At 34.8% G+C, this 21,801-nt stretch overlaps 1 protein-coding gene across 1 annotated transcript; it reads right to left on the reverse strand.

The window, feature by feature from the left end:
* Positions 1 to 239: 239 nt before the first annotated feature.
* Positions 240 to 21,489, reverse strand: LOC110100836 (mitogen-activated protein kinase 15). The gene is made up of 10 exons (XM_020828525.2): positions 21,267 to 21,489; positions 19,515 to 19,923; positions 16,464 to 16,591; positions 16,304 to 16,363; positions 11,985 to 12,134; positions 11,732 to 11,887; positions 11,406 to 11,617; positions 10,904 to 11,005; positions 10,228 to 10,391; positions 240 to 933 (listed from the first exon to the last, which is right to left on the reverse strand). The coding sequence occupies exons 1-10, from the start codon at positions 21,288 to 21,290 to the stop codon at positions 656 to 658; spliced, it is 1,683 nt and encodes a 560-aa protein (XP_020684184.1). The 5' UTR covers positions 21,291 to 21,489; the 3' UTR covers positions 240 to 655.
* Positions 21,490 to 21,801: the final 312 nt, after the last annotated feature.

Consider the following 21,801-nt stretch of genomic DNA (forward strand, 5'->3'; position numbering starts at 1 on the left):
ATACCAACTAATTTTAAAGACATTGAATTTTCAGTTAGATGATTACGATACCTAAACAATCAACTTTTTTAAAATGCTCAATTATAACAAATTAAATCACTATAAAATTCCAACCTAAACTAAAAATGAATCAGCATAAGCATTTCAAATTGGGTAAGTACAAATTCACCATTTCGAAATCAAATCAATATAGCTCAGTCACCAATTTTAATAAAAATAAATAAATAAAAATAGCTCAGTCACCAAATTATAGTAATAATTTTCATTCATATAAACAAAATCAAATAAATAAGCCCTGTGTCAGCATAAACATGAGGCCGAACGCCATTAGACAAGAAGAGACTTCGTTTGGATTGAAGGAAATGAAACAAAATCCCAATAACATATGGGTTTTGATTATAAATTTACAATCAGTGATCAAAGCTTACCAATCTATTTCTCATTAATTTCCTAAATCCAAACATTAATGATCATTTCTTTCCCAATCTAGAATATTAAACATCCCATATAATTTAGAAATTGCCAGTCAATCTATCAAGAAAGTATTACTGTTGTCTCCCAGCTGGTGGCCGCTAGAGATGCAAAACCTCCAATCCACAAGGTTTTTATCTTCGCATCAGAGCGACTGAGATTATTGACTGAGGAAGGAACAGCTCTACCAATGGCTGCTAGGACCAGCTTGTGCTGCAGCAACTTTTCTTGACAAGTAGGGTTTATGCTGAACCAGATTGGCTCCTTCAATACCCTCATCTCCTCTCTCATTTTTACAGCTTGGATTTCTTCTAGGGTATGAACAATTAGAAGAATTGAATTGAGGATTAGTTATAGGGTTTCTTGCTATTCTTCTTTGTTCAAATGGATCTGCACCACTGTTTGTACTATTGTTTTGGCGAAGCATGGAAGCATTGGCTTTTCCTGGCCTTAAAGCGGTGCCTGCCAGCAGAAACCAGTCAGTCTATCACTATTTGATGATGAAAGAATAGCATATAAATCACATTAATCACAGGGTAAAAAAAGTGACTTCTGATATTCTGTTCAAAAAATTTTCATCGAAAAAAAAGTCTTCAGATATTCTTAGCTCCTGTGGGATCAGAAGAAAAATCTTTGTGATCATACGTAGCTAGATTTATCAGACTCTTTAGAGGTAATGTGAACTTGATCGATAGATTTTTAAACTGGGAATTGTGCAACAACTCTGAGAAGCTGGCTTCAAATTTTGGCCCATGACAGACATTAATGCCGACTTCACCTGGGGTCTGAAGAGGTCTTCCTTCGTCTCAACATCTACAGAGAGAGGTCTGTGAATAGAACAGTTGATCGAGGTAATTACTAAGCAAATCTCCCATGAGGAATTACAAGTCCCCAAAAGAGGGGCTGGTCAGGGCCGGTATTCCTAACAACTAACTTGACCTATTGAAGATGATAGAAGCTTTGCCCCTTAAACCGACTTCTTTTCATTTAGTTATGGCCGCTATCCAGTATATAGAACATTCTAAGTGGTCATCGAACATGTGAACCCCCCAAATCAGTAGAACCCAAATAAACATTGCATGTACTATAATGATCATGCTCATAGAATCATAATTGATTATCATACATCTATAGTTTTTTTTTTTTTTTTAATGGAAGAAATAACTATGGAATCAAGGAATATATGCAAGTCAAGAGGCGATTGATTGGTTTCTAATGGAAGAGCTAAGAAGCTGAAATAATAAACGCCTTTCCAATGGCTTAGGGAGACAGTAAATCTTTGGAAGAGATATCAATGGGTTTCACTGTAGTCATGGAAAGCTCTCCTTATGATGCTATTTTTAGTCGACATTTGTTGAATGAATTTAGAGTTTATGTGCCAACATATCATCTGATAGTCAAATTTCTAACTAAAAGTGGCTCAAGCACTGCCATTGCAATTGGGAACTTGTTGTAATCTAGGAAATGTTAGTTGAGTTCCATCAAAACCAAACTCTGTGATCCTGCTGCTAGGATCAGATAACAAGAATTGTTTGGAAGCCGTTGAAAGAAAAATAAATCTCTTTCAAGATCAACAATTAAGTCAAATGCAATTTCAAATTTAAATTATTTTTAAGAAATAATAAATACTTTTTGCATGGGAGCTTTTGGAGGTGCCTGGCATAGACATGAATGTAGCCTGCCATTGACTACATATGTAAGGTGGAAAGGGATGTTTATCACCGAGTAAATTTGTAAGCAGATTCAGGAGAAGAAAATTTTTTAGCGGCTATTTTATCAAAGAAGCATATTCTAGAATGGTTGTGGAATATTACCATGGTAAAGAAAGGCACTAAGATGTGGAGAATGTGCATAAATCTTGCCAATTCTTTAAAAAAAAGGTGCAGGGATAGCTTATTTTCTACAAAGGATTGATGCATTGATTGATTTGATGACCGGTTGCAACCGTCTCTGCTTTCTGGAGTAAATAATTTCAGATAGATGTCAGAGTGAGATGAGCACTTTACAAAATAGAGTATTTGCCTTCATCTCCTTTGCTTGTATTCCCAAACCTAGAGAACCCTTCTTGTTGTAATTGAGCATTGGTGAAAATATTAGCCCAGTGTTAGTCAGATAAGGTGAAGATGCTCTCGATCTATTATATGAGTTGAACTCTAAGGGTGACTAAAGTAATGCATCAATTTATGGATAACTTACCATTTGCATTAGTGTCAACTAATAGTAGTTCTGAGTTTTTTCAAGCACATTTGTGCTAAGTTAATGATAGGCCAATGCTGTCTGTTTTTACTAAAAGCTCCAGCATTTTAGGAGACGTTTGAAGCCGATAATGGAGTTGGGAGGGTTAGAACTACAATTTATATAGAGTCCAGTTTATGTTGGAGCGGGTGCTAGGTGAATTTGGTTGAAGGCATAACAGTTGAGTCAATATTTATGCAAAGTACAAGCAAATATACCCAGGATGGACAATTGCAGAATATAACATGTACATGGTGGAGAAGAAAATCAGGTGGTAATAAGTTAATACATAAATAACCCTATTGAAGTTCATATAAAGGTTGTTAATACAAACCTCAAGGTGATGCAAATAAAAGGTTTGCCATATAAAAAATCATCCAACAAGGACATACAAATTTTGACAGATATGGATTGAGCTATAGACTAATTCGATTGAAATCTACATCTGGCTACAGTACTTCCACATGGAGAAACTTTGTTATTTGGGGAAGTAAGAAACAATCTATTATGGCCTCACGAAGCAAACTTGAAGCAAAATTGATGCAAGTTAGGTTCTAAAATCAAGTAGGAGAACACTAGGAATGCAAATTAAGACGCTTCCTTTTAATAACATATAAACAACACTAAACAATATAAACTAAGAAACAAAGATGGGCAAAAGGTTAAGAAGTCACTCAAGAAAGAAGAAAAAAGAAATAAAACACATAAATTAAAACACCCTCAGAACAACTACTAATGGTCACCTTACATGCAAATACAAACTAGAAAAGGTGCTAAAAAAAAGGACAAGCCAGAGATTCACCAAAGAAATTATGATCCAGCACAGGCTTTTACTCATCCGGTAAATACCAATAGAACAAGGCATAACACACCTTACAGCTCACAATATTTAGAGAAGAAAGATACAGGTGGAAGAGAAACCATGGAGAGAATAAGGATTAGGAAGAAGATAGCTCACAAGATAGGAAAAAACCCTTACGTTTTAACTTGTTTACCATCAAAAAACCTCCTCAAATAGCAAATAGGCTATATTATATAGGAGAAAAAGGGAAAAAGCATTAAATTGCTCACTTAAATGGTCACCAAAATAGCCAATATAAACCATCCAAGTCAACCCTCATAATGAGAAGTCAAAACACTTAGCATAGGAATCAACAGGGGGAAAATTGAACATCCGGCAAGGGTGAAAACCAAACAGCTAGCACAAGAAAAATAGCTAGCATGGGAAAGACCAAACAACCTTCCAACATGGAAAAACCGAATTAGCTAGCATGGGGATAAATAGCCAGCCAACATGGGGAAGAAATGGGCCAAGCCCAATATGGGAAAACAACCCAAATTAAATACCTAACTAGCCACCAAGGAGCAAGGAAGTAAGATCAACACAAGTGGTAGGATAATGGTATGAACCAACCCGAGAGGATCGAACCCGGCATGATCATGAGTTGTTTTCCATCATAGGATAAACAAAATTAAATTACATAGCATTCAAAACACAAGAAAAATTAAATTAAAAAAAAAAACATAAAATGATAAAGCTTGACTGCATCAAGAATACAAAGCAATGACACTTGATATTGAAAAGGAATGTGGTTAAAAATGTTATTAATATAACTAAACTATCAAGTGAAAAAAATAATCTCAAATTATATCATAACAACAACGTTAGCATAAGTATTGCTAAAAATCATATCCACCATAGCAAAACACATTGATATACTGACATTTTATATAAAAAAAATAATATTTGAAGATAACTTAACCCAACTAAATTATATTCTAACAAACTCTCAAAATATAAATATCATCATCAAGGTTTAAACCAAAATGTGTTTTGATAATATACTTGAAAGCTGGACATAATCAACGTATATAACCCAATTTGGGGAGAGTGTTGAAATAATCTTAAATCTGTGACCAGCACATTTCCATCTACAACAAGCAATATGCAATAGCTTTTCATTTATAATAATCCAGTAATCTACAAACAACAGTTTTTAATTTACAGCAATCGAACAATTCATGGACAACTACATTATATTTATACTGTGCAATTAATTATGAATTCCATAATTAAAGACTAACTTTTAAATATATTTCTTTCATAAATAGTTATTTCTATGCCTATTTATATACAGCTTCCTATCTTTTTTACAGAGAAAGAAAATAAAATTCAATCATAAAATCTCCTATTTTTCCTCTCTTATATTCTCATTCTAATTGTCAAGAATATGCTATTGACTTTCATGCGTTTACTGATGGATTCAAACAAGCACAACAAGAATGTCAATCAACAAAGACGATGTCAAATGCCTCGACGCTATGCAAAATGGCTAAAACTTCGCATATTCACAAAACGGACAATGCCAATGCATTCGGCGCACCAAAATCATCAAAAAAGCACCCTTTATGCTCGACTCGATTAAACGCGGTAAAAATTGAAAAACTACAAACACGACATTACACGAAATTAATCGAACATCACCTGTTCACAAACAGATCGCACAAATACATTTGAAACATCAAAATTAGGAAGGGAGGACCCTTTGCATGCAATTCGACAGAATGTGATAAAAAAGATGGATTATGAACGCGACATTATGAAATCGCCAAAATTTCATTTGTTTGTGGACCAACCACAATATTACATTTGGAATGTTGAAATTACTAGAAATGACACCCATACATGAGAGAAATGCCAAAAATTCACTCGTATGAGCAAAATGAGGGCAAAATTTGATACACATGGCTGATGAAAATTTTGTAAACAAATCAATATGCATTTAAAATAAATATATATTTTATTATTAAAATTTAGAATTTAATGTAAAAGTATTTTTCATATATATATATATATATATATATATAAAGATTATTTCTACAATATTTTTACCCTCGTAGACCCCACCTGTGCTTGTCCAGTTGTGCCGCACGTCCCCTAGTCCGCTCACCTGCTTGCGGCCACAATCTTTTATAACTTATTAATTATAAAATTTAAGATATTTGATAAAAAGTAATAAGATTACCCATATATAAAAAAGGGAAAAAATTATTAAATTGGTCATTTTCGGGTAAAAAATGAATTCGCGAGCAACCCGAACACGATCTATTTAATAAATAGGTCGAAAATCTCAACACATTTATTAAACAGGTTAGCTCGAGCTCGGATTTTTCGAGACAAGTTGGCGGGTCGGGTCAATTATTAACACTCCTATGAAGATCAACAAATGTATGGTGAGGCAGGGAGCAATGATGAGGAGGGCTTACTATGGTAAAGAAGCTGCCCTAAGTTCAAAATTGTTTGATCCTATTCAAAAAGATCTAAGCTAAAAGTTGACCAATTACCTATCTTAATTGAAATGAATGGTGGGAATAAAAAAAAATTTGAAATGAATGGTGATGATGATTGATAAGAATGAATACATGTGGTTGATATTGGGAACATCTGTGGTTTATGATAAGAAGTTATATTGTTTGTTCTCTTTAGTGAATTGATTACTTGGCTTGGCATTTTTGTGTTTTAATTTGATAAGTATTTTGTTTCTTGGTTAACATGGAAATGGCATGTGGGCTGAATGTTTTGAACGTTGTCTAATCATATAATGCACTCTTATCTGTCTTACTTTATGTTTGAAGATACTGGTTGTTATTTTTCACAGAGATTATTTGTAAATATCAGATAGAATGATATGTTGCAGGCATCCTTTGTTCAAGGAATTGCTGCAATTGATTCTCTCTCTAATTGTCACCTCATCACCTCTTAATTACCTCCCAAATACCTCCCCTCTCAAACGGAATTTCAGTTTTATTTCAGATTTCAAATCTGAGATTTGAAAATCCCTGAAATTCTGCTCCACAATTGGCTGTCCAGATTTCTGGACTGGTTCTTTTTGCTGTCTCGAATTTCAGGATCTGGAAATCTGCTGTTCTGCCCTTTCGAATTCCCTGTTTTTCTATCCTAAAGGTTCCCATCTACCGTCCATAGACTCCAGCAGGCTTCACGTGTTGTTTCGCCAACTTGAAGACCTCCTAGTTGCAGTCCATCGAAGATCAAAAGCTGTCCAGCTGCTTGGAAGGATTCCCACCCGCTGCCCAAGGATTCTAGACCAAGGTTGGTGGTTGTTCTCCCCTCAGAAGTTGCCAAACGGCTGTCCACAGTCAACTAAGAGTTGAAGGCTGCTGCCAACCATCTTTCAAGCATCCAGACCTTCGCATAAGAGTTCTACATTATCTTTTCATTGGGTAAAGCTCTTCTTGGGACTCCTCTCTCATGTCTTATCTTCCTAATTTACTTTTCGTTTATGGTTATTAATAGATTCATGAAGATCATGTCAATTATTCGTCGCTAGAACCTAGTAATAGGAAGAGTTGTATGAGGGATCTTTCATAGCCTAATCTTATTGTTAGTATTGAGATTTCTCGTTGAAACCACTCATGTATGCAAAGTAAGATTTAGTTGACTATTTAATGATCTCAACCTCTCGCATATGTTTCGACCAAAGCTATTTTATCACCTTAATGTTATCTTACCGTTTACATCAATAGAGGATATTGCTTAATATTGTTCTCTAAAATTTACAAGTGCAAACTTCCTTAAGCAAGTCATTTTCGCATGGATTGTTTCACATCATAAACCCTCCCTCATTCCCTCACACTTTTCACCCAATAGCTGCTCCGGCTCTCTCTTTTATCTCTCTATGTCACAAGATAGTCCAAGCCACCTCTTCCCTGAACTCAAGCATGCCCCTAATCCACGAAGCAGGAATACCATCAAAGTTGAACATAGTAGCATATACAACTTCATAAATCCCTACCTATCTTAGTATGTCTCTATGCATCTATAAGATATAATGAGTCCATAAGATATATCCATAGATTTGTCCAAAGAGCTACCCTAAATGACAATCCTAAGGCAAATATAGTGAATAAGGCTGCTGTTGATGATGGCCCAATAATCTAAATTGTATGATATGTTAAATAGTTTCGGCAATAGGCTCTAAAATATAACACAATCCATGGCTCATCTAGTCCAATGTACTCTCTAGCGGGTTCAATTCCCTTCACTTCAGTTTGAGAGTGGTCACCCATTTTGAAAGCTCCTGATGAATAGAAGAATCAAGCTCATAGGAGGTAATTGAAGATGACCGAGCGAAGAAACCGCCATAAACACTACTGCCCCTAAGTATCTCCTTGTGCTATTCAAACCTATCAATGACATCAACAGCCCCCTAAGAATTGACCTAGTCTAATATGTCCCAAATAGCATCCTTGGTAGGTTTGTCCTGCAACATGTCAACAGGTCTAGTTCAGCGAAATATTTTCCTCAAAAAGCAATGAGAACAGAGTGCAAACATGATGATAAAACAAAGGGGATCGTGTCAAAGTGCGTAAAATGAAACTAGTCATAAATCCACAAGCACAATTTTAGGGCTAACGGTGACTCCAATGTGCTCAACAAGAAAGATTAAAAAGCAACAACCATTCCCTTAAAGCCAAGATGTGAAGTCTATACTAAACCAGACTACAATAATGAATACCCACATGCCATAGCTCAAATGTGTGCTTCACATCAACATTTATACATATTTTTGAAGACCTACAAAATCTAAACTCTTAGCATATATATAAATGAATTACGAGATCTACAGGGTCAACTAATTTGCAATAAAAAAGGTCCGCTCTAGACACGCACAATGTTTGTTAGGGGTATGTGTTTATCGATCAATTGAAACGAGTGTGATGAGAACATGGATCAACTACCGTGAATTTGTGCAAAATAGGTTCGAAATACCTCGATGTTGTGCAAAATCACCCGAACATCACCCATTCACCAAAAGCACTTCGCCAATGCATTTGAACATCAAAATTATCAATGAAGCACCCTTCATGCTTAACTTGATCAAATACGATAAAAAATGACAAGCTAAAAATGTGACGTTGCGTGAAATAACTAGAATGTCGCTTATTTATAAAATGGATAGCATAATTGCATTTGAAACATCAACATTACCAAAAAAAAGATCATTCACGCTCAGTTGGAGCAAATGTGATTGAAAATGATAGACTATGAACACACATTGTGAGAAATTGCTCAAACGTCGTCCGTTCTCAAAACAAACCACCCTATTGCATCTGGAATGTTGAAATAACTAGAAAATGACACTCATATAGCTTGGGTTATGACACAATAGAAAAGACAAAAAATCCACCCATACCAATAAAACGAGGATGAAATTCGGTGTGCACAAGCTACGAAAACTTGGCAAATAAATGGTTATCCATTTAAAATAAATATTTATTATTATTAAAAATTAAATTTTAATTTAGTTGATTATATATATATATATATATATATATATGCATCAATAAAATAATAAATAAATAAATTTAAATAAAATAAGTGTAAATGCATCAAGCGTACTAAAAATTGTGCAACTATACTGAAAATCACGCAATTGCATGACACAGGTATATTGAAGATTGTGCAAGAAAATCAAATCTTTCAAAATTGAAATGTCCACATGTACTCAGACAAATGTGCAAATATAAGCTAAGAATGCTACGTGGATTGAAAAAATGAGAGAATTTTGAGTTTCTCGCCTTGAGAAGCGCACAAGCATGTTGAAATCACTCAAACAATTTTATTTCACAGCCAAATGCCACCGTAGGTAATCGGTTATGATCGAGGCCCTCTAATCAATTAGGTAATTTTATCACAAAATGACACTATTAAATTACGATCATGGCTAGAACCTGCAAGTTTTCCAATGGCTAAAAACTCTGATGTAATGAATATGGTGGCACTTGATAAGACAATGTTTTGTTGGTTAAGACTTAAGGTTTACTTGAATTTATCTTCTTAGACAAACATCCACCATGGATCTATAAAGTTCCCTAACACGAAACAGCTCATAACTTTCGGCAATGATAATTCAATTAAGTTGAGTCAACTACATTTGCTGACTAAGCAAAAAGGGACGATTAAATCATGGGATCTTGATTGGGTTCGTCATTACCTCACCATCAGCTTTAAGTATAAGGTAATAAATTTTAAACCCTATACTAAATTTGTTACTATTATACGTTAAGCATTTAACTTACAACAACTAATATTAATCAATAGTTCTCTCTAATTATCAAGAGTAATTAATCAAAAGGGTTTGCGCCTATGAGTTCTCTAAAATCATATCATAAAGTCCTCATAAAATGAGAAAATTTTATGGGTAGTGTCTTATCTTCAAAATTAATCTACCTTATGCATATTTGACTCGGTATATTCAAGGCTCTTCCGGCAGAGACTGGGGCACAAATTTACTATAGCCCACATGAGTATAATATATTCGCATTTTCTTGTTTCTTGTTTAGTTTGTTCGAAGGTGCTGCATTAAATTCAGTTCATAAAGCTGAATCTCAAATGAGAAAATGATGATGACAGAGATGAAAACTTCAGTATAGAATCAATTAAATATTATCATGTAATGTTACAAAATTGTAAAATTTTGAAAACAAAATTTCACTTACCTTGGGACCTCTGAGAAATCTGTAGAGGAAACTTTGTTACTGGATCTACACCATTCTCGTATTGTGGTTTTGATTTGTCATCTTCATTAATTGAACATTTGGAAAATTCTATAACTGCATCACTTGAATTATGTGCTGTGTTTTCTGAACGAAATACACAGGGCCTTTTCATGTGAAAACAAAATCAGCCTTAGTCTCACTTGCTATATATATATACTATTGGGCTAGTTTGCTTCAATTGAAGTATTTGGAAGTACTGGGGCTTAACTTCATAAGTGAGTCCCATGAAATGGGTTTCAATATTATTTGTTTATTTGCATGAACTCATTTCTTATGATTCAATTTCAATGTTTGTTTGGCCTGCAATTAATTTGACTTTTAATTATCATCCATAAACAATTTTATTATACTTTTATTATTATGAACGAAAGTAATATTCAAATCCATCTTTCTCTGAATTTTTATGTTATTTTATTATCAACTCATTAAAAAAAAAAGATGTAACTTCCAATCTCTCATCAGTGAAATTCAAATCTCAACTTTATAAAGGTTAAGTTCTGAAAAAGGAAATAATCTTAATTAATTTCTACCAAATAAATATTTGAACTTAGTTCTAATCACTTCCAAATACTTCCATCAAAACAATCTAAACCTTGATGGGAATTAAACAGCTCACCTAGGTAATGAAGCGTGTTGCCTCTCTGGTGGAGCCACTGTTGCACCATTTCCATAATGCTCTTCAAGATAAGCAAATTGCTTCTTGAATTGGTCAACTGCGCTGTAAGCAAAAGTTATTATGAATTTTAGTCCTCACTGTTTCTCCTAAGGTTTCAGTTCAAATGAGTGCCAAGCATCAAAGAGAACAAGGAGGTTGGTAATGGAATCCCAATAATGTTATGCTGAAACATTTTAAATAAAGACACACCTCAGAAGCAAATATTATAGAATTATAACTATGTGCAGCAGTTAACAAGGTAGACCTTTTTTGGGTTTTAGTGAGAAAATCGATTACCATAAACGTAAACAAAAAAAAATAATAAAATTATCATTTAATCATTCGATCAATGCAATTAAAAACGGTTTTTTGTGAGGCCTGAAAGTTCATACGAACATGCACGGCCTGCAAGGATATCGTAAGCTTTTGAAGAGATTTCATACATTTTTGCAATGGTTAGTACCTTGGATACATAAAATTAGTTGACTCCTCCCCCTCCAAAAACTCCTTCAATAGTTTTGGATGATACTCTAGAATTTCTCTGTAGATGAGCTCCCTTATATCCTCTTTGGTCACTCTTCTTCTCTCAAATTCAAACTCCATTTTGGTAACTGGCTGAGCAGAAGGTTCCCTCTCAACTTTTGCTATATTTCTGAAATAAGGATCGGCTAAAGCCTGACACCTTACAGCAACATTTAGCTTCTTTAGATCAGGCAGGCAAATCAATAATAAAAAAAATTTCCAAATCCATGTCACCAAAACACTTGAGTAGCAGCTTTCAAACAGTACCTCTTCTGCTGTAGGACGATCCTTTGGTTCAAAAGCTAGCATCTTCTCTAACAAACGAAGAGCAAGTGGATCAGCATTTGGAAACTTTTGAGAGAATGGCACCTGCTTTTTCTTGCGCATGCTGCTCAAATACCGCCTGGCTTTCTCATTGCGTACCTGCAAAGGAAAAGAGAACTCATATATAATAGTCATGAGTATCACAAAAAGAGCATAATCTTGATTCTTTACTGTGATCATGTGAACAAACACAAACCCTGGCAATAGCTTCAGGAAGAGGAGATCCCAGAAGATCAGTCATCAGATCCAATTGATGGACAACATTTTTCCCAGGGAAAAGAGGCTTTCCTGTTAGTAATTCAGCAAATATACAACCAATACTCCATATGTCTATAGCTGGTGTATACTGCAGACAACCAAATATAGAAATAAATTAGTTATGAGCCAAGGAAGTTCAGAAGTCCTGAGAGCAATGTACGATAGTTCTAGAATAATTTAAAAAAAAAGAAGCTTTAATCAAAACATCCATAAACATAATCTAAAGCAAGCTAGATCAATGAAGAATAAAAAAAAAAAAGGTATTGATAATGACATCTAAACCATTTATCCTCTCTAATTGCTGGTTATTCAATTTCAAGCAATTTAAGATCACTTTTATCATTCCTAGGATGTGAAGTAGAAAGCATTAATCTTAATGCCAAGTTGTTGATAAGCATACTGAAATCAAGGAGGGCGGGAGAAAGAGAGAGAAATGGGACTGCCAATGTGAGAGATAAGGAATTCCATATCATACCATAGGGAGGAAAGAGAGGAATGGGAAAGAAGAAAGGGAATCCATTCAACAACAATTTCTTAATAATTGTTTTTTTAAATAGAATCCATACTGCTTTTAAATTTAGGATGGGTCACTGAAACTTTGATTCAAGATAGCTCAAATACTAGATGCATCCATTTAGTTGTTTAAAGTTTTAGACAGAGCCAGTTGGTCCACTTATTAAGTGCTGCCTCATGCATATGCACAAGATCTCATGCTCAAGTTTTTCCTTCACTCATTTAGAGTTTGAGCCAACCTAAAATCATTTCAAGTCTAGTCAAAATCATATCAATTTTGATGTCGAATAGGCTCTATTCAAAAGATACTGATTACTAGTCAAGTTGAGCTAGCATAAGCATATCTGAACTCACCTGGTCGTTAGCCCTATCCAAGAGCATACAAGCCAAGTGAAAAAACTTAAAATGAAGGAAAGTTCTGATGTAAGTGTCATTAATTATGCGACCAAGTTCAAGCAGGGCCCTTGATTCAAAAGTCAAAATGTGTGACTTCAATTATTAGATGTAAAGTTATAGCAAATAAGGAAACGCATAAAAAGAGGAGCTAAAACTTAATAAAATAAAAACATAATTCAGGTATGCAATTTAAGGAGACACGCAATGATAACCAATAATGATGAGTATCAAGAAGCACAATGTAAGATTCAACTCAAAACTACTTCTTTTTATGTTTTCCTTAAGACTTCGAACAGATTGCAATTGAATAGTCATATCTAAATGGTTTAGCTAACATATTTTGCCCGGGATAATGATGGATCAGCTGCTTTGATTGTGAGAGAATTAAAGAAGTTTCTTAATCAAGAGGGAGCTGTTTGAGAAGGTTCTTAATCAAAGAGAAATAATTAGAAGATGTTTCCTAATTGAAGATTTGAGGGCTGATTTGGAGGGGATTGAGTAGGAAATATTTGCTAATTGAAGATGACAGATTTAGGTGTTGATTTGAGAGAAAATTTGAGAGAGAAATAATCAAGGAAATATGAGGGAATTGAGAGAGGGCTGTTTGGGTATATATTGTTTATTGTTTTCTTTAAATAGGTGATTTTCCTAGAGTTAGGACATGTGTTGTTTGCTGAAATTAGATTGTTCTTAAGGGTGTTTGGACTCTAGCCGGCGGTTAGAGATTTGGGAGAGCCGAATCTTCCTCTCTAATAGAAGACCCACTTGTATCTGGTCTTTTCTTTCATAAAACTTTCAATAAAAAAGTGTTTGTGTATTTTATTCATGATTTTCTTTTAATTGGTTTTCTGAAATTGCTGAAATTAGATTTTAGTCAAGGATTTTTCTAAATTTCTGTGAGCACTTCCTAACAAATTGATATCAAAGATTTTCGATCCGGACACCCATAGCTGGAAGAAAAGTAGAAGTATTAAAAAGGAAGATTGGGCAATTGAAATCAGATCGTGATGAAAAGATTTCATATTTCAATAAGCTATTTTCAGCAATCTATGAGAAGATTGATGAGATGTTTGTCATCATGGAAGAGATGATAAGAAAGCTGCTCGAGTTCCAAACCAAAGCAGCGTCGAGTTCCAAACCAAAGCAGCGTTGCCAGAGGCAAGGGGAGCCACCAGTAACCAAGTGAGTGGAGGAAACCCTAATCCGATAAGGAGAGGAAAAGATCAGGAGGTAAAAACGTTGAGGGACGAAAAGGGGATGCCAGTTTTCGAGCCACTTCCAACGAGAGGAAAGGGTGAAGGAGTGGGACTTTTAGTTGAGCTGCAGCATTTGGAAGGGGAAAAGGATGGGGAAGATAGAAGCACCGGACATGATTCTACCACCCCTACAACAGAATCGAGGGGTGTTCAAGCAAATTCAAGGGTTGAATCCTTCGCAAGAACGCTAGTATGTTATTATCTGGAAGGAAGGAGTCCCACCTATCAGTGTTCATCTATATAGTCAGCCCCAAATCTAAAAAGAAGAGATTGAGATATTAATCAAGGAGATGCTCGAGGTAGGGATCGTTTGACCTAGTGTCAATCCATTTTCAGTCCAGTTGTATTAGTCAAATGCTTCAACAGCAGTTTCGTTTGTTCCACCTTAAGGACAATGTGGCAATTTGGGAGGGGAGAATTGATGGACAAGCTCATTTGATTATGAGGGAATTAAGAAGTTTCCTAATCAAGAGGGAATTGTTTAGGAAGGTTTTTAATCAAAGGGAATTAATAAAAAGATGTTTCCTAATTGAAGATTTGGGGGCTGATTTGGAGAGGATTAATTAGGAAATATTTCCTAATTGAAGATGACTGATTTAGGAGCTGATTTGGGAGGGAAATAATCAAGAAAATATGAGGAATTGGGGGATGGCTGTTTGGGTATTTACTGTTATTGTTTGCTTTAAATAAGTTATTTTCCTAGAGTTAGGGAATGGTGTTGTTTGCTGAAATTAGATTGTTCTTAGGGTGTTTGGACTCTAGCAGGTGGCTAGAGATTTGGGAGAGCCTGATCTTCCTCTCCAATTGAAGATCCACTTGTATCTTGTCTTTTCTTTCATAAAACTTTCAATAAAAAAAATGTTCGTGTGTTTTATTCCTGATTTTCTTGTCAATGGTTTTCTAAAATTGCTGAAATCAGATTTCAGTAGAGGCTTTTTCTAAATTTTTGCAAGCACTTCCTGACACATAATTAAACGTAAGATCATTGATTGAAGCAACTTTCAGTTAGAACAACAACAACAACAAGCCTTTATCCCACTACGTGGGGTCAGCTAAATGAATCTTTTTTCGTCATTGTGTTCTATTAAAAGTCAAATTCTCATTTAAATCTAATAAAAAAAGATTATTTCTAATATTTTCTAACCAAGTCTTTTTAGGTTTGTCTCTACCTTTCTTAACATAAGTCAAATCTAATACCTCCAATTTATTAACCGGGTCATCGGAAGGCCGACGTTTTATGTGACCAAACCATCTAAGGCGACTCTCTCTAATCTTATCTTCTACTGGAGCTACTCCAACCTTTTCACGTATATGCTCATTTCATATCCTATCTCTAAAGGTAAAGCCACTCATCCACCTGAGCATCCTCATCTCTACCACACTTAACTTAATATTATGCTTCTCTTTTAATGGCCAACATTCGGCACCATAAAGCATTGCAGGCCTCACCACTATCTTATAGAATTTTCCTTTAAGTTTGAGGGGTGCTTTTTTATCACACAACAAGCCCGATGCATTCCTCCACTTCAACCATCCAACTTGAATTATGCTGATAATATCCCCATCTATTTCACCATCACTCTGAACAATAGATCCAAGGTATCTAAAACATGTACTCTTATTAATGACTTGATCACCCAAAGTCACAATCCCCTCACTAGGTCTATTACTACTAAAATTACACTCCATATATTCCATTTTAGATCTACTCAAGCGAAAACCTTTAGACTCTAAGGTTGACCTCCATAATTCAAGTTTACCTTCAACTCCCTCAGTTATAAATTGTAAAAAAATAAAACCCTAATATGAAAATTCAATGCAGAAACAGTACAAATTGAAAAACTAATTAAACATTAAATTGATCCAAAAAAAATCATCGCTTAAATGAAGCCAGGACCACTGCCAATCTCAAATAAGGACTATATAATAGCAGATGTTAGAATGAAAAAAACTAGAAATAAAGTAAAATAAGCATTTTTAACCAATATTTAGACAAATGTATTCGCAGTAGATATTTACTTCTTTAAAATCAGTATAAAACAGAATAAGCTCGGTTTTTGTTTTTCAAATACAAGCTTAATTAGCAAGAAACCTTGGAGAAAAAAGATCCACATAGTTCTGGTGCTCTGTACCATCTCGTTGCAACATAATCCTGTACGGAAATCCACAAATAAATATTTAGAAGAATTAATGAACTGTCGATTGGACTTTGAGAAAGAAATTTTGTAAACAGCTACATCACAAAACCATACCGTCCAAAATATTGCTGTGGGGGTATCATTGAATGCCACCCTTGCAAGACCAAAGTCACATATCTTGAGCTTGCAGTCAGCATTTGCTAGAATATTTTTAGGTTTGAGATCCCTATGAAAGACATTTGCTGGATGTCCACGTGAAGATAAGATCAGAAGCTATGAATGGAAGTATTTGGACATATAAAATAGTTGGAGATGGAGAGTATTATGTAAAAGTAAAGCGAGATATAGTGATATTTCACTTCAAGGTAGTAGCTACTATTACAACTACTACAACAACAAGCCTTCATCCCACAACATGGGAAAGGTAGTAGCTACTCTTACCTATAAAAATAATTCAGATAATAAGGCCCAGTAAATTACTTTGCAATAAAGTATTAATTAATATGTTTAAAAATAGGAACTAAAGGGCTAATCGAGCAAACCAAAGCTCATTTGATTATGTAATTAGCAATATAATTTTTCAACCAATTAATGTTTTACTGCAAAGAAAAAAAGTCTGTCTTTGCAAAGTGAGAATAAATAGTCCTCACTAAAAGAGGAATTTTTGGCCATTAAAAGAGAAGCATAAAATTAAGTTAAGTGTTGCAGAGATGAGGATTCTGAAGTGGATGAGTGTCTTTACTCTAGGAGTTGTTTGGTTGCCTAAAAAAGAAATACAGTGTAAAGTAAATGCTATGTATTTAGAATACTTCAAAGTGTTTGGTTGTCTGCAAAGTAAATGCATGGAAACTATTTTTCTTGTTTGGTGAGGTATACACGGTGCAAAGTAAAAGCAGTGTATTTTGAATGCTTTTGGAGTCGTTTGGTATGATGAGCAGTATTGAAGTAAAGTATCATATTGAACTCTAGCTTTCATATGTGTTCCATCTATAGCTTCGACACAATCCTACTTTTGATAAAATGCATCTTACGAAGACCACTAAAAAAATTGAATACTATCAAATGTGATTCGAATATACCAACAATCTTCATGTCCTTACTAATTCACATAGTTTGAAGAAAGGCTTTCTTCTCATGTGTATCATATCAATACAAGTAGAATCAGATTCGTCATATAGCCTAGAAAGATATGTGCATCATTGTATATTCCGTTGTGAATTATATTTTTTCCTTTCTCTGTCAATTTCACGTAATAACAAGCATATAATAATAAATGTACCAGCAACCACTGCTTGTACTGCGGAATAAATTTGTGTTTCATCTATTCCTGCGACACCCAAATGCTTATCGAAATTGGATAGTTGATCTTTAGCATCTTGCAATTGTTCATCCATAGATACCAATAATCTATAAGTTTCCAAAAAGAAAAAGGTAGTACCAAACAATTTTGCTACAGAACTTACTTCTGAAACTAATAGCCAAAGATTTCAACTGGGAAAAAATAACCAAATCTGTAGAAAATCAAAATGCAATCTATTTATTTCTCCAAAATTTTAAAAAATGCTTTATCCTAATTTTAAAGTGAGAAATAACCCTACAAACACAATTTTTCAAACCCCTTTCTTTCTCCAATACATAAAAGAAATTTCACAGAATGGCTCAAGAACCCTACAAATGAGGGATGCCAAAGATTCCAAGTGAAAAAAACAATTTCCATTACAATAAAATGCAATTTTTTCATCTAATGGAAGAACCATCCAATCTTTTCATCTCTTGTAATAACAAATCAAATAAGAAGGAAGAAAGGACGAGAGGAACCCTAGTAAGCAAGGTAGGAACAAATAATGGCTGAACTTCACGAGATGCACCCGAACGGCCGGACTTCGCTGCACGCTCCGCGGAAGAACAACATTGAGGATGACGGACGAACACAATAAGCGAACGCCTGGACTGCGAATGTCTGGACTGCGAGCGATAAAACATGATGAAGATGACGGGCGAGCATGAACACGAGAGGAGGATTTCGTGAGGAAGAACGACTCTCGTTTCTTGGATTTTTTTCGTGAGGAAGATACAGACACGAATAGTCTCACGCGCCCCGTTCCTGCATTTCAGAGCTTGGTATTCATAACTCGTCTGATTGGAGCGGGCTTGGAATACACCAAAAATACACTACCCAAGGAGTTTTTAAATACTTCACTTATCTACTTTACATACCAAACAGACACAAAAATTCTAAACCCCTATGTTTACTTTACAGTACCCTCTTAATACAGGCAACCAAACAGCCCCTTAGAGACAGAATGCAAAATGAGCATATACGTGAAAAGGTTGGAGTAGCTCCAGTGCATATAAGATTAGGGAGAGTCGTCTTAGATGGTTTGGTCACATAAAATGTCCGCCTTCCGATGACTCTTTAGGAGAGTAGATATATTAGAATTGGCCTATGTTAAAAAAGGTAGAGGTATAACTAAAAAGACTTAGTTATAAATATTAAAAATGACATTTTTTTTATTAGATTTAAATGAGAATTTGACTCTTAACATAACGCAATGGAGAAAAAAAATTCATTTAGCCGACCACAAGTAATGAGATAAATGCTTGATGTTGTTGTTGTTTTTCTACTAAAAGAGGAATTAAACTTTGAACCCAAACATGCGGACGGAGCAATAGTTTAAGCCAAGTTAGTATTAAATATAACAAGGTGGATGATGATAATGAGATGTTCTGATTACCAAAATTTTTCAGAGCGCATGAAGGACAGAGTTTATAAAATGACAAATGAACAGCTATGTTTCTAGGTGTGTGTTTGGGGATAAAAATGACACAAAGAAGCAATTTGACAATGCAGATATTATAACAATAAAAAGGACTTAGTGATAAAGTAGAAAATGCATGGCAGGAAAATAACAAAAGATATCATATTCACAAAAGGTGATTAGGTTATAAAATGATTTGAAAAGGTCATTAATCATGGAGGAAAAAAACAATGGCAAGATCTGGGTGGGGTTACAATCAATGAACAAAGACAACGAATACTCTTCTAGGTTTCTGTAAACAAGTGGATTGACAAAATAAAGTACAATGCAAAGATAAGCGCTTACAATTTGTATTATTAATAAAATGTAAATAAATAAGTATAATTCAAAGATGAGGGCTTACAACCTGTGTGTATATATTTCAGACCACGAAGAAGTTGATAAAGGAAAAATTGGTAGTGTTCTGGTGTTAAGTCATCATTAGCCTTAATGACCTGGTGCAAATCTGATTCCATGAGTTCGAAAACAACATATATGTCCTTGAACTCCCTTCTAGATGGAGGTAATAATATATGCTTGATTTCCACAATATCAGGATGACGCAAGAGCCTTAGAAGCTTAATCTCACGAAGAATTCGTGTGGAATCTGAAACATGTTCAAAGATATCATTTATCTTCTTGATTGCAACCTTCTCTCCTGTATGAGTGTCAAGAGCAGAGCAAACTACACCATAGCTTCCTTTTCCTATCACTTCTTCTATTTGATATCTACTACCCTCACCATATTCAGTGAAGAAATCAACTTCAGTCAAAGCCTGCATCAATAGTAGCATAAAATTTCACCCAGTAAAGAAAAGGTTGGTTCCAATAATAAATAGATTGCAACTAATGTACTAACTAACACATACTAAGCAAGGGAAAAAAATATCGAAACATCTTGTACATTTTATAATCAAACTAGAGGTATGTTCTACATTCATATATGTAATTGTTAAGAGACATTCAGTAACAGTTAGAAACATTTTGCAATTGCCATTCACCTAAGCATCAAAACAATAACCAGATAAAAGAAACACCAATACAATACATTAACGGTGTAAGGCCACAGCATAATGTTAGCAAGCAAACTAGATAGAGTCGTAGACACTTGTATGTGGACTCCTACTCCCTGAGATTACATGCTTGAAGCGTAAAAGAGACTTCTCTAACAGAAATATACAACCTAACACATAGATCCAAAGGAAAATAATTTGAGTTATGATATCCTAACTCCAATTTGGTTTCTGCCCAATAGATTTGCTTTGAGAAGTGTGCAATATGATGCTAATCAATCAACTCTTCTATTATACTCATCTCAAAACAAATTCAACTGATAGAACCATCCCAAACAAATTTGGGTCGGGATCTTCATCCAAACTTTCTCTGATCCACCAACCAATAAAAAAATGGAAAATAAAGGAAGGGTATTATTTCATAATGGTAGATTTACCATGAGTTTAAAATCAAACCCTAGGGCATTAACATCACCTCAATGAATGACAAAAAGGGAAACATGTTTATTTCATGTAAGGATAATTACTTCATAAACAAGCAGGGAGGCACAACATGATTACCTAATTCTAAAATTTGAAATTTTAATTAATCCATAAGCCAATCCATAGTTTTGACCAAACTAAAATTGAAGATAAAATTACTAGCCTCAAACTAAAGATTGCTCCTCGGTCCATGCCGTATCAGTATGCAGAATAGATGCTAAAAGATTAGGTTAACATATCAAAATCTATTTGCAGGAGAAAAACGAAGCCATTCAAATCTAAGCAAAAGCAAAAATATAATTAAATAGAAATCTGAAATCATCTATCAGAAACAGTACCATCTAAAAAGAATCAATCCTAACACTTGAAAAGAAAAACCTAGAAGCCATACACCAAATATCGATGAATTTCGATAAAAAAAAATTAACAGTAAGTATAACCCCCATGCTAAATAACCCATCGAAGGGGGGGCAAACACTCACACACACACAAAATGACTAGCGGAAACCAACAAGGGTTCCAATGCAACTTGGACAGATTTAATACCAGTAATTAATACAGGCCGTGTCATATGTTCTTTAAAAAAAAAAAAAAAGCAAAAGAAACCTAGAAAAAGATCCCACCTTTCTTCGCTGATCCGCCTGCATCTCCAAAGAAGAATGGAATGAACCCTGCGAAGATCAGAGGCACAGTTCCAGGAGCGAGTTTGGGATTCGATGAAAGTGAAAAATAAAAACGAAATCAACAAAATGGGCAGCTGGAACCAGTGAAGAGACAGCCTTCAAAGCATATCTCTCTATCCCTCCCTCGCCGTCTCTTCATCCCCGCTGTTCAATTAATAGCAGTGGATAAATAAATAAATAAGTAATCATTATAAAAATCTTAAGAAAAATATTTTTATGTAAAGGAAAAAAATAAGCCTTCTATTTTTTAAAATATTTTGGGGCAGAAGAGAGAGAGCCGTTCTGAGGGCATCTCCAACCGAACGGCAAACACTTGTTTGCCGTTCTTGCTTTGCTCCAACCGATCTCCATTTTTGACGCCATTTGATTGCGGATGAACAGTGCGACGCCAATATTGGCGTTACACTGTTCATCTGCGGCATTTTCTTCTCTCTACCGAACAGCTTGGAAGAAAGGCGCCAACGAAAACGACCAT

The sequence above is a fragment of the Dendrobium catenatum genome, unplaced genomic scaffold, assembly GCF_001605985.2.
Source record: "Dendrobium catenatum unplaced genomic scaffold, ASM160598v2 fragScaff_scaffold_1271, whole genome shotgun sequence".
Lineage (NCBI taxonomy): Eukaryota > Viridiplantae > Streptophyta > Magnoliopsida > Asparagales > Orchidaceae > Dendrobium > Dendrobium catenatum.

Bases quoted from the DNA above. Each gene is read 5' to 3' on its own strand.
- LOC110100836 (XM_020828525.2), bottom strand. From the start codon at position 21,290: ATGCAGGCGGATCAGCGAAGAAAG. The intron at 16,364-16,463 runs GTATGGTTTTGT...ATTTCCGTACAG, and splicing joins CCACAGCAATATTTTGGACG to GATTATGTTGCAACGAGATG. The intron at 10,392-10,903 runs GTGAGCTGTTTA...TCACATGAAAAG, and splicing joins CAACACGCTTCATTACCTAG to GCCCTGTGTATTTCGTTCAG.